Source organism: Cicer arietinum, chromosome 4 (assembly GCF_000331145.2).
Source record: "Cicer arietinum cultivar CDC Frontier isolate Library 1 chromosome 4, Cicar.CDCFrontier_v2.0, whole genome shotgun sequence".
In the NCBI taxonomy this organism is placed as follows: domain Eukaryota; kingdom Viridiplantae; phylum Streptophyta; class Magnoliopsida; order Fabales; family Fabaceae; genus Cicer; species Cicer arietinum.
This window is the reverse complement of record NC_021163.2, coordinates 19,024,334-19,038,174: the sequence shown is the minus strand read 5'-3', so window position 1 is coordinate 19,038,174 and position 13,841 is coordinate 19,024,334. Positions and strand designations below refer to the sequence as shown.

General features: G+C 31.2%; 1 protein-coding gene across 1 annotated transcript; it reads right to left on the bottom strand.

Moving 5' to 3' along the window:
* Window positions 1–2,435: 2,435 nt before the first annotated feature.
* On the bottom strand, window positions 2,436–13,417 carry LOC101503619 (importin beta-like SAD2). Its single transcript, XM_004497363.4, has 19 exons — window positions 12,974–13,417; window positions 12,581–12,893; window positions 12,119–12,303; window positions 11,840–12,013; window positions 10,371–10,516; window positions 10,159–10,282; window positions 9,907–10,087; window positions 8,981–9,140; window positions 8,849–8,890; window positions 8,641–8,759; window positions 8,336–8,534; window positions 7,565–7,696; window positions 7,145–7,248; window positions 6,832–7,011; window positions 6,100–6,239; window positions 5,816–5,955; window positions 5,521–5,699; window positions 3,330–3,456; window positions 2,436–3,215 (listed from the first exon to the last, which is right to left on the bottom strand). The coding sequence occupies exons 1-19, from the start codon at window positions 13,309–13,311 to the stop codon at window positions 3,055–3,057; spliced, it is 3,144 nt and encodes a 1,047-aa protein (XP_004497420.1). The 5' UTR covers window positions 13,312–13,417; the 3' UTR covers window positions 2,436–3,054.
* Between the last annotated feature and the right edge of the window lie 424 nt (window positions 13,418–13,841).

The following is a 13,841-nucleotide window of genomic DNA, read 5'->3' as shown; positions in this document are numbered from 1 at the left end:
ATGGGTTGAGTTATTTATTAATAAGGAGAAGTATAAGAGGGGTTTATGCATGCAACATTATTATTGTTGGGAATGGTTTGAGTTTAAATTTACCATATTAGTTGGTAATCTTATTTTCACTTATCAATGGAAAAGTTGTGTAGAACGTGATGGAATCAATTCTATCTATACTAATACTATCATATTCTTCAATTTTTTTATTCCACCTAATTTGGGAGGTACGCAATGGAATAGAGCAGTTTAATTAAATAATTACTCCTCTACTCTTTTTTTATTTTTTATTTTATTAGTAAATTACTTCTTTTTCTTTTATTTGGTGTGATACAATTTTTTTCTTTTACAAATGATATCTTCTTATTTTGTTGCCACACTTATTTAAAGAGATTGGTTTTATTTTTATTTTATAGTGGTAGGATATATTATAGGACGCGACCATCTACTCTCCTAATTAATTTTTTGTTTTTAAAATTTTGGAAGAGGAGACCTTCAAACTCTTTTTTTAGTTTTTATATATATATATATATATATATTTAATAACATAAAAAATAAATAAATGATAATAAAATGTTTAGTATAAATATTTATTATTTATTAAAATTAGTTTATTTATTAACTATTGAAATTAATAATAAAATACATAAAAACTATAGATATTAAACAGATGTGTTACTAAATTCAAATAATATTTTTGTATTATTGTGTGTCATATATAGTATCTTTTTTATACTTTATTTCTAAAATTTATTTTGGTTCTAATGGAGTTTTTATTTTGAAAGATTTCTTTTAAAAATTTAAGATAATTGTTGATAAAAAATGAGACGTAAATAAATATAATATAATGAAAAATATTTAATTAGCTTTAACGATTAACATGGGTTACTGTTAAGAAAATGTAATATAATAATACATAATAGCACAAAAGCAAAAAATGAGACGTATTTTTCTTTTTCTTTTGTTATTTTCTACTTTAGTTATCTTATATTGTATCAAACAAAACACAAAATACATGAAACAGTAATTATATGCAAAAACAACAAAGCAAATATTTAAGGACATACTTGTTTATATTAATATTTCAAGACAAATGAATGTTTTTTAATGTCTAATTTTATTGACTTTTTTATTTTTGTGTATGATTATCTTATATCTTTTAACTATAATCTATTAAGCTTAAAATTAAATAAGTAATTTTCTGTTGTATTATATCTGTTCACGTTTCATTTTTTTAATCAAGTTATTTCAAATTTTTTAAAGAAAGACTTTCCAAAGTTTCAATTTTTTTAATCAATAGTTATCTTATTTTTTTAAAGAATCTTCCAAATTAGAAACAGTATTAAGAATCAAAATAGATATTGAAGATAAAATATCAAGAAAATACAAATTTTGTATGATATTCAATTATAACTAAAAACAATAATTGTCATATCTATGATATATATGTATTTTATTAATTTTAATAAATAATTAGTATTTATACTAAAAATATTATTTTTAAATATAAAAAATAAATAAATAAAAGAGGATTGAAGGTCCACCCAATGGACGGCCCTTGACCCAAACTTTAAAAAATAAAAAATAAAAAACAAATAAATAAAAAGCTAATGAAGATAGTAGTAAATAGTCGCATGTTGACCTTGTGCTGAAAATTAAAATCGGTTCTTTTACATGAGAATGAGACCCGATGAGTATTTAAAAACAGAGCATTTTGATATATATTTTTTTTTAAATTGAGTTTTTTGGATTTTCATTGAAAAAGTGAAATATTGTAGTAAAAATCTAAAAAGTTAATAAAGTCTTTAGGACTTGTTAGATTGTATTTTATTTTTTACTTTTTAAAAATTATTTTATAATTTAATTTTCGAAAATTGTTTTTAAAAAGAAAATTTTAAAAATATCTGTTTGACAACTTCAATTTTTAAAACAGTTTTTAACTGAGAGTTAAAAAATTTAAAACTGAAAAGTAAAATATCATTTATTTATTTTACTTTTTTAATTTTAAAAAATATAATATTAAAAATAATTTTACAAAACAGTTTTTAAAAACAAGTAATTCAAACAAATTTTTTTAATTTTAAATTTTAAAATACTAAAATAGAATTTTTGAGATGTGAATCAAACAGTCTGATTGTGTTTTACTTTTTAGTTTTTAAAAACTATTTTATAAATAAGTTTTAGAAAACTGTTTTTAAAAAGAAAATTATTTGACAACTCTAATTTTTAAAATGGATTTTAATTAAAGTTACAAAAATTGAAAATAAAAAGTAAAACATTATTTATTTGTTTTGTCTTTTTAATTTTAAAAAATATAATATTAAAAATAATTTTACAAAACAATTTTTTAAAACAAGTAATACAAACAACTTTTTTAATTTTAAAATACTAAAATAGAATTTTTGATATGTGAATCAATCAAAACCTAAAAATTACAGAAAAGATTGTGACAACAAAAACCAATACCCTTGTATTAAAACCGAATATATCTGTCATACAATAAGCAATTGAAAAGCTATGCATAAACCCCAAAACCATATGCCTTTCATCAATAAGCAGTTGGTTTTTACTAAACTTAAAAAAATTATTATAGCCAAAAAAGAATTAAAATACGAAGAATTTTTCAATACTATCTCACCAAAAATTGCCAATACCAACCATTGGCGGGTCCCAGAGTCTAGCCGTCGTCTAAGTGACGTGAGAGGAGAAAGACATCACAGAACTCGCACATGAAGCCCCCTACTGCACTGCACTATGCGAACAAGGAGTTCCATATGCTAGACACTGAAACTTGAAAAAGAGGATCCACACAAAAGTGAAAAAGAAATAGGGCAACAACACCAAGAATGTCCAGAAATCAATGGGAACTTCAGCGTACTAAACTCAGGCATTTCAAAACTGTAAACCCTTAAGCTCATAGACCCACCCAACTAGGACCACTGAACCAATAAACGCCTCAAATAAGTATGCAACCCTCTGCATCTCTTACAAAGAATGTGTGCAAGGGAAAAACCTCTGAGAATATAACCGTAAAACAAGAACCAAGAATGTACATCCAAAAGCTTAAGAATCTGTGGCAGCTGATGACTTCTCTAACTTTTCCTTCTCAATCTCACCTCTTCTCAGATCAGCATGCTGGGCAACGCCATTTGCAAGAGCTTGATAAGAGAACTCAAGTGTCTGAGTCAGATTCTGAAACCTCATTGGATCTGATGATTGCATCACTACAGACAAATTTAGTTTGAAAGACAGATGATGTCAGACAATTATAACAATAATGATAAATGTAATGGTAAAATGAAACCTTTAACATGCTTTAAGGGAAAGTATCAGCACACCTTTCATTGTATCCACAAAGAAAACAAAAGGATCCACTTCATCAATTGGGGACAGCAACTCTTCGTCATCACTAAAGTCATCATCCGATTCATCATCATCCTCATCGTCAGGCCTGAATGACCTTGCCTATTGGGTGATATTGCAAAATGACAATAAGAACTTAATATAAAAAATGATAAAATAAAAACAAATAAATAAATTTTTCAGAAGAAAAGAAAACAAGAAGTTTCATTCCTAAAAGATATAAACATAAATCAAGCAGACAAAAATTCAGAACACTGATGTAAACCAGCTGGTTCAACCACAAAACTGTGTACGTGGATGGTTTCGGGATCGTGTAGCACCTAATGGAGGTTTGTTGAACTAATTCATATTTTAAATAAACTGTGGTTTCTTGTCAAGAATCAGTTAGTTATCACCATTCACAATAGTGAATACTTCTACTGGTTGAACATCACTTTAAGCAAAAGTTCTGTAATTGAAGTAATGCAGGCTATTTTGTTTCATAATTCATATTTATACAAAATAAACAGCAGAAACATTGCTACATGAAAACTAATTATGAGGTTTTAGGACCTAACTTAACCCCATAAAACCGGCTTGTAAGGTAAGGATTTCCCAGGCTTTATAATATATGTCTACAATAAATGTAAGTGTGCAACTTTTCCTAGTACTAAACAATAATATATGTCAACAGAACAAAAAGTAAAAAAAATTACTCTCTTTTCCTAGTACTAAACAATAATATATGTCAACAGAACAAAAAGTAATAATAATTACTCTCTGTTTTAAAATGAGGGTCACTTTAACAGAAAAACTTTGTTTCAAAATGAATGTCATTTTCGATTTTCAAGGTAACTTTAATTTTCTTTTCCAATTCTACTCTTCAATTATTACTGTGTACACTACTTTTAAAGCAATAATTCTACTTTACATTTATGATAGTGGAAAACCAACTGGACGACCTTGCCTATTGGGTGATATTGCAAAATGACAATAAGAACTTAATATAAAAAATGATAAAATAAAAACAAATAAATTAATTTTTCAGAAGAAAAGAAAACAAGAAGTTTCATTCCTAAAAGATATAAACATAAATCAAGCAGACAAAAATTCAGAACACTGATGTAAACCAGCTGGTTCAACCACAAAACTGTGTACGTGGATGGTTTCGGGATCGTGTAGCACCTAATGGAGGTTTGTTGAACTAATTCATATTTTAAATAAACTGTGGTTTCTTGTCAAGAATCAGTTAGTTATCACCATTCACAATAGTGAATACTTCTACTGGTTGAACATCACTTTAAGCAAAAGTTCTGTAATTGAAGTAATGCAGGCTATTTTGTTTCATAATTCATATTTATACAAAATAAACAGCAGAAACATTGCTACATGAAAACTAATTATGAGGTTTTAGGACCTAACTTAACCCCATAAAACCGGCTTGTAAGGTAAGGATTTCCCAGGCTTTATAATATATGTCTACAATAAATGTAAGTGTGCAACTTTTCCTAGTACTAAACAATAATATATGTCAACAGAACAAAAAGTAAAAAAAATTACTCTCTTTTCCTAGTACTAAACAATAATATATGTCAACAGAACAAAAAGTAATAATAATTACTCTCTGTTTTAAAATGAGGGTCACTTTAACAGAAAAACTTTGTTTCAAAATGAATGTCATTTTCGATTTTCAAGGTAACTTTAATTTTCTTTTCCAATTCTACTCTTCAATTATTACTGTGTACACTACTTTTAAAGCAATAATTCTACTTTACATTTATGATAGTGGAAAACCAACCAATAGTTAATCAAGATAATTTAGTAAACTGACTATTCTCTTTCTTCTAATCATTGAATTTCTTAATACATGTGCAAAAACCTTAAACGACACATTTTGAAACGGAGGTAGTAATACACTAAAATGATTAACAATTCAAATATTTTACATCTCAATAATTACAAAGCCTAGACATATTAAAATACTTTATAATCATTCTCAACATATGAATAATATCAAACATTAAATTCCTAGCAATAATAATGAACTTGGAAAAAATTTAATCACTGGAATTTTCTGCAGACAAATTGCATCTGTTATTGCATGCAAATTGCTGAACTCAATATCCTATATTCAATTAATATATGCATGAAAATGTATTTAAGGTCTTCATAATTATATCCACAAACCTGATCAGTCAACGTTCTAAGATTACTACTGTGAGCTTCATCCCCATCTTCAGCCTCAGCTCCCATTTCCCTATCAGAACCACTATCATCCTCATCCTCTTCATCAGTTAGAAAGCCGTCCATATCATCGTCGTCGTCGTCGTCATCATTATAATCATCTTTATCCTCTTTTGCAGCTTCTGCAAAGTACAACGGTTGAGAATCAGAAATGGAAATCAGTCTATTCCTAATGAGCAAATTGTAATTTATAAGCCCGCAACATCTCAGAGTTATGGAGAAAGTGTGACATAAAGACCTGCAACTTGATCCTTGTATGCAACCAGAAGATCAAGAGTGGCACGAAACACCCGACCTAAAGCCTCTACTGGCAATTGATCAGCTGGAAGTATCAGCAACGATGTTAAACCAAGGCAGCAAACTTTCTTATCATGTTCCCTGCATAAAAATAGTCACAAGTCTGCAATAATTAGACCCTCACGTTGCCACATACAATAACTTCTATTGTCGTACGAAATCAAAGTATGGAGTAAGTTATTGAGGCAAGGAGGAGGAACAGTGAAAAGGCAGGAAAACACGAACCTTTTAAAATTAGCACGCACACCACTCTTCTTGACTTCTTGCAGCATATGAAACCAAAGATTGAAGATTTCTGATGCGACGCCTAACTTTTGCAATATGCTTAGAGTCAGTGCGGCATTGTAGTATAGACCATCTGCAATCTGCAAAAAAATATCTCCTCTTATGAAGTTACATTATGGTGTCTTTAGCTGTCATCTTCGAGAAGTTTGGCAAACTTACACGATACATAAACTGAACTCATTGGAGAATGAATAAATCAATTTCATCAAACAAGTAATTTGATACAGTTGATTTCTTACTGCTAGGACTTAGAATAAATGAGAGTTTTTTAGTATTTGAAATAAGGAGTTAGTTAGGGTGGTTTTTAGTTAAAAAGTTAGATGGAGATATCATGATGTTTAAATAGGGAGATTTTGGAGTTAGAAAGGGGCATTGATCATTTAGTAAAATAGTGAATAGAGCAGTGACTCTGTTGTGAAAGGGGGAACCCTTTGGTGGAGAGTTTTCTCTCCTATTCTTTCTTGTTTTCTCAATGAAGTGTTTCATTCTTTTCAATTCAATTCTTAGGTTCCTCACACTTGCTCTTTATCAATTTTTACTCAGCAAAAGAATTACTTGTGGAAATGCAGATCATATGAACAAGGAGAACAAAGCAATTGCATAAAAAACTACCATACAAAATTAAATGCATCTGACTTTTTATAACATACACACACTTGACGTAAGCCTTACCACTTGCATGAGAAGACATTTCAAATATGATTTTCCAGTTCGATGCAAGCGTTCAACTGTAATTCTGAGATATGGCTCAACCCAGTGGTCCACCAGCCCTCTGCAGTTTAGGAAGACAATTTCAATAAGCTTTGGAGCTGGCTCAATATCACGGTCCTCCATATTTTTATCTGCCATAATCTTCAATGTGAAATACAAATCAGAGACAACAAGAAACTATAAAAATTAATAACAAATTAACTACCATTTACAATGCTAGATCCCACCCATAACATCCAGTGGCTGAATTAATTATAACGCAAAGATTACTTACAGAGGAAATCATATTCCACAAACTCTGTTGATAGTCAGGTTCTTTGCAAGTAATGAAATGGGAAGTTCCCCTTGAAATATAATTGTCCAAAGGAACCATAATATCTGCAGAATAAACAAACCGAGTAAACATGTGGAAAATGTAAAATTATATATTAATTTAAATGTTAGGGTGCTACATCGAGGCAGAGCAAACAAGAAAATATTTGGAGATATTCTGTGAGTTTGTATAGTATGGATCAGCTCCAGAAAAATAGCACCGTTTTATTAAGTAAACAAAGAATGTTCTATTATGTCCATTTTGCCAAGTTTATTTTCAGGTTTACTGGGAAAAGCTGACTCATCTCTAGCTCTCAATGTTATTAACATATAAAAAGAGAAGTTGAGATGAATTGCAGTCAAATGTAGTTGGGAGCCATACTTGGAAAGAAATCAATTGCCCAATCTGCCAATGCTTCCATCATCAATGGCCAAAGACTCCACATGTCCAATGATATTGTTGGAGAGAAAAAAGTCATATATGATACAATCTCCAAAATTTCTTCAAAAACCTCTGTAAGCATGCATAGAAGATAATGGAAATTAATTAATAGTACTGGAAATAAAAACTCGTTAATCTTCCACTTCCCTATACCTCTTTAATGTTTCACTTCCCAAGTAGTTTAGATCCCATGTATATTGCATCTTTTCATATATTATCATTGTAATTTCCATGTATATAAATTAAGGAAGCATGCTGCTGAGTGCTAAGTAATTCAAGCACATTCAGAACAATTGTATCTAAAATTTTAGAATCGGCGTCTAAAAATACACACCTCACTTGAAAATCCAATAAGTTGAAGGTGCAAAATAAACCAGCTTAAGTTCTCAACACACCTTTATTTTGACGCAAACTAAAGCATACTACTGCTTATAATAAATTATAAAAAATATGGATGCTTGATTTTTATCACTCAATACATTCAAGTATAGCAATCTCCATCTACAATACCACCATCAGATTATTTTTAAGGGAAAAATGCACATGTAAAAGTATACTGATGATATATCAGTGATACAATCAAGTAGAAATCTCCTTTGCTTCAATAAATAAATGCGTATATACAAGCAATCAAAAAATGACATTCAAAAGACAAGGTGATAGAAGCAAAACAAAGCCTCAGTAATTTAGAATAATTCAAAGAGTAAATACCTTGACCATCAGTTGTTAACATTGTACGCATTATGGGAAGCAAAGTAGGCTCGATTTGAATAAAAAGTTGAGGAAGACTGCTCACTGACTCAAGTATTGTGCTAATTGCTCGCAAGCAACCGACTGCGGCCATAGAACCTGGTTCATCAGCTTCATCATCAGCATCAGCAGTGTTCATACACCTCCAAAATGCTGCAGCCTATTGTTGCAAAAGGAAACAACTATTTATAATACAGAAAGGTACTAGCTTTTCAAAACAAAGACAATATTCTTGACAGATGCAAATATCTCAAAATATAAATTACCAAATTTTGGCACAGCCCAAGTGCATAAGGTGCGATTTCTTCCCCAAACTTGTCCACAATAGTCTCCAAAGTAAATACAAGATCTTCATTCTCAACCTCATTCATAAGTTTGAAGAACTCTGGATATATTTTTGTTAGTCAAATTTATTTACCAAGCCAAATAAGAAATGGAAGTACAGTATAAATGCTGATATTTTCACACACATACCATCAAGGAGTTGAGGGAGCATAGAACGAATTTCATTTAAATCTGCATCACCAAAATGAAAAATGAGCTTAATCAACATTCATCTTTACCAAAATTAATCCAAATCACAGTATAAACAGAATGCATAACCACCTTTGCAAGCTTCAATGAAAGAACGCAAAGCAAAAACAGAATCAATGCGGACAGGAAGTTCAGGATCTCGCATTCCACATACAACACATTGCAATGCCTTCCGGAAATTGTTCTGATCTGAGAAGCTAATGTTGGCATATTGTCCTGTAACCCATGCTGCCTGTTTTTCACATAAAAAGCAACAGATAGCCAAAACTCTTCAGATAATGAAGATTACATAATGTATTATTCAAATTTTAATTGATTTACATCAATCAGATCACAATACTAACACTAATGCTTTGTTTGGTTATAGTGAAGGCATTTTTTTTTTAAAATAGCACCACCCATAGATTGATTGCATTTTAAAATAGTAAGGAAACTATGAGAGAAGCACAAGCTCTACTTCAATGATGGTCGCCCTTGGCTATAATACCCCAACCTGTATACCATATACCGATGTTTTAGTTTTATAAAATTAAATAATGCGTACTCCCTCCTCTTTTTTGTTTCAAAATAAAACAACAAAAGAAAATCACTTTAGTTCCCTTTTGTTCAATTCTTGAATTAAAGTCTCCTCTCTTCCCATCCTTTATTTCAAGGAAAGTCAAGACGAGAGTGCATTACATTACCGCACCCGTGCTATGAAAAAACAATATTATGCTCATGGAGGAACTTACTAGTTCTAACAAAAATATCATAGAAAAGTGCATAGACATAGGAGAAGAACAGAAAATCGGAGCCCTTTGCAGAAGTTCACTCCAGTCTATTACAAACTTATCGGACATGGACATCAAAATTAGCATGTTCTTTTTAGCATGGATATTTTTGTGATGCTAGTTTGCCTTTTTAAAATACATTCTTCAGACAACAGAAGAAGGACAAAACAGAGAGAGTGAGTCTGGCATGCTTCGGAAAATTGACATAAATCGTATAGGAGACCATACCTTGGCCCTAAGATGGCCAACAGGACTGCCGAACTCAGGAAAGACATGCTGCACTACCATACGCTCAAGTTCAGATTTATAAGGCTCAGTTTGTTTCAATTTGTCACAAAGTGTCCCAATAGCAAGAAGGGCGCCGTCTTTCTGTCTATAAGACTTGTATTCTACTGGTGCTTCATCATACCTAGAATGGGAAAACATAAATACAGCATCCAATCCACAAATATTCTATTTAAAAGAAAGTAACATATTTACCTTTTAAAAATTTCAACTATGAATTGAATAAACTTGTGAAAATTATCTTTCCCACGTTTTCGTACCAACTCACTCACAAAATCCATGGAGGCAGTCCTAGGGCTATACAAGTCTTCAATAATATCTGTAACAAAGAATTATAAGCTATCAGCACATGCAGATCCAAAATATTTGAAATCCAGTTTCCATGTCTACACACCAATAAGACTTACCATAGCCTTTCCTTACATATTCATGTGGATCTTCGTCCCAAAGCTTTTGATCATTATCATTGAAGCACATGAGAGGGAAAACTATTTCAAAAAGAAGAACATCAAGCCGAGGCTTCAGCACAGTATACATGCTATTCTTTGAAACACTGTATGTTAAAAAAAATCAGAAGAAAACATTAGTTCCAGAATCAATATATCCTGAAAACACAATGGTAGAAAATAGAATAATTTCATGGAGATGCTAATATTGTCAACTTAAATATGCACCTACTCAAAAAACATAAAGTTAATCAGGGGCTCGTGAGAAATTTGGAAGTGAAATAGCTACAACCATGAGCCTGAGATAACATCTAGTATGAGACTTTCCCCAAGTATAGTTGCATAGCTTCTAGACAAAATAACTATATTTTTCCATCCACCATGTCAAGAAGCCACTGCAACTTTAGTATGCAAATGAAATGACGGCCTAAGAAAGAAGAGAAGCATATCCATGGACAAAAGTCACCTCTCACAATCCTATTCTCCAAAATAATGCCAAGATTATTGGGTTTGAGTCCGGGTGCACTTGATTCAAGAAAATCACAGACTTAAAGACCAAACCATCCCATATTTAGGTATAGTTTTGACATTTGATTTTGGGGTTAATTGTAAATTTCCATAACATTTCAAGATCATTTTTATTAATTTACTTACGTTGGCTAACACAAGTGAGTTGACACCTTTTTTTTTCTTTCTATTTTCAGTGCAAGCGTTTCCATTTGGAAAATCGGACCTTTTCTATTACTGTGTCAGGAATGATTGATGTTTTAAGATATCTATAATTAGTAAGGAAGCCCGACTTTCCTTATAAGACAAATACTTTGTAACCTATGCATATGGGTCTGTGAGATAAGTAATTGGAGATTCATTTAAAAACATGTAATGCTTGCCATTGGCTTTCAAATTGTATATCAGCATATAGAATGATGATGATTGGATGGAACAGTAATACCCAACAGACACACGCACTGTGATCAAAATCAAATTAGAATTTCAATCCCAAAAACTATTGGCAGTCGTGGTGAAGCTGCTACCGGAAAACTAAGTGAACCAATTAACGCCTTAACATTTAACAATTAATGAACTGAACCCCTTAAGGTTAAAGCACAGAACTGCCTTACCTAAATATCCCCATCTCTACATAAATGAGATTTGGTTTTAAAAAGAAATAGGTTTGTAGTTAATGAAAGCTTTTGTGTGGCATGATTGAATGATGTGGAATGACACCGCTAATAATGAGGATAAAGTAATAGGGTTCTTCCTAACAAGTGCCCTAAGGAAATTTTCTATTGAAAAGAACAAAAATTGAACATTCAAGAAATTGAATACACAACTTTCATTACACTTTTAATATGATATTTGTATATTTAGATTGTTAACAGGTGCACTAAGGAAACTTGTTAGCATTTGCCAAAATAATATAGAAGTACCTATTGCTTAGATATTGAAGAAGAAGGTTGATAACTCTGTCAGGTAAATAACCACCTACTCGAATGACATTCAACAGATTTAAGTGGCAGTCCAAAATCTTCCCCGCATAATGCTTTCGAAACATTTGAGCAAAGGCTTTGTTTTCGGGGTTTCGTAGCTTCAAGTCACCAAAACTGTAACATGATATAGTTTAAACACCAATAAAATTGTGAATCAATCAGTCACTCAACAAAAAAGACCATATATTTTGATAAAATGAATGGACAATTGAAACACACCGAGTGTAGAGCCTATTTAGAATGTGAATTGTCCATTTTTTGACTTTCCACCAACCCCATGATTTCCGAAGATCGGGATCAACAGGCTGACCTTCCAATGGAACAGGCCTCTCCAAAACATTTAAAAATAGAACCATCCAAGCATTGAATACATTTTGATCAAACAAAATCTTTGGAATCTCCAGCTGCATAAATTGGAAAAATAAAACACATCATTGCATTGCATGTCAATGCAGAGAACTTAAGTGGAGAATAGCATGAAAATCAGCGGGGCAATCAAGACTCATGTCCAACAAATATAAGATATATCCGCAGTTTTCAAAATTCAAATTGTTGTGCAATAGTTCCATTATTACTAAGAGTTAAAAACAATGCATCTCTGTTGTATTGTATTATAATCGGATAGGATAACATAAAACACAGTTTATAAAGAACAAACGCAGTGGCGGAGGAAAAACGTACATAAATGGAGGACCAGAAAATTTTACAGATAAGCTTGATGAGATCTGCAACTTCAAGGGATGGATTAGGAATGTGGACAAGGGTGTTGAAAATATTGAGAAGGTGAGGAAAAGTCTCCTTAACAATGTGATAGGCAGGATTCCTGTCGTCGTCTGCTTTGAACTCATATTTAACAGAAAGAATACGGAGAACGAATAAGGCAGAGTAGAGTTGTTGATCCTGTAAACTCTGCTTGACCCAATCAATAAGATTGGGACATTGGTCTGGATAATCAGAATTTAGAATCGTTCGGAGGCACTCACCAAGTTGAACCCTGCAAGTAATAATTGAAATGAGAAAGAGAATGGAAAGAAAAGAAGAAAGGTTAGGGATAAAGTATTAATTGAATAGGACCTCAAGAGAGGAGGAAGTTGATGTAGAGAGAGGAGGATGTGATTCCTGACAAATTCTTTATCGGCGATGGAGATGAGATGTGGTTGTGGTTGTTGGGAATCAACGGAAGGTGATGGAGACCAATTCTTAGAAATGAAGTTTTTGAAGTGAATGGCGGCAACTTGTCTGAGGGCAATATCGGAATTAGAGGAGTCGAGAATAATATGGAGGAGAGAAGGAAGATGGTGAGGGGAATACTGGATCTCATCTAATTTAAGCTCAGCAGCCTTGCGTTGATCGGGAATGGGACTGAGAGTACATTGAAGTATAACACTGAGATGAAGATTTTGATCACCCATCAGTCTAAACCCTACTGAATGTGGCAATGTGTAGTAGGGTTTATTTATTAGACTTTCATACACTGCCGCCGTCTCACCACTTTCTCTTCTCACTTATCACCTTCACTACTCTCGGACTTGCACCCATTTATTTATTATTCACTTTTTTTAAAAAAACTATACCACAAAAAAAATTTAAAAAGAAAGTAATAAGTTTCAAACAAAAACTTGTCACAAGTAATTTTTTTTTTTTTTAAATTTGAATTTTGAAAAAATAAGTGAATTTCATTACAATGTAAAAACTCGATACAATGTTTGTTTTTTAATATTTAATAAGTTATTTTTAAATTATTAAATATTAATTTTTTTTAATTTCTTAACAAATGAATTAATAATTGCAATACCATTTTTTGGTATGTCTTTTTAATCGCAATTTTGGTATTAATAATTTAAATTACTTTAACTGTAACAAAAAGTATGTAAGATTTTCTTGTTAAAAATATTTGTTAATTTATATTGGACCTATTCAAATTAAATAAAACATTAATTAG

Excerpts from the sequence above, each read along its gene's own strand:
- LOC101503619 (XM_004497363.4), bottom strand. The coding sequence starts at position 13,311 with ATGGGTGATCAAAATCTTCATCTCAGTGTTATACTTCAATGTACTCTC. Across the intron at positions 12,304-12,580 it reads TTTTCTGGTCCTCCATTTAT|CTGGAGATTCCAAAGATTTT; the intron begins GTACGTTTTTCC and ends CAATTTATGCAG. Across the intron at positions 3,457-5,520 it reads TTAGAACGTTGACTGATCAG|GCAAGGTCATTCAGGCCTGA; the intron begins GTTTGTGGATAT and ends ATCACCCAATAG.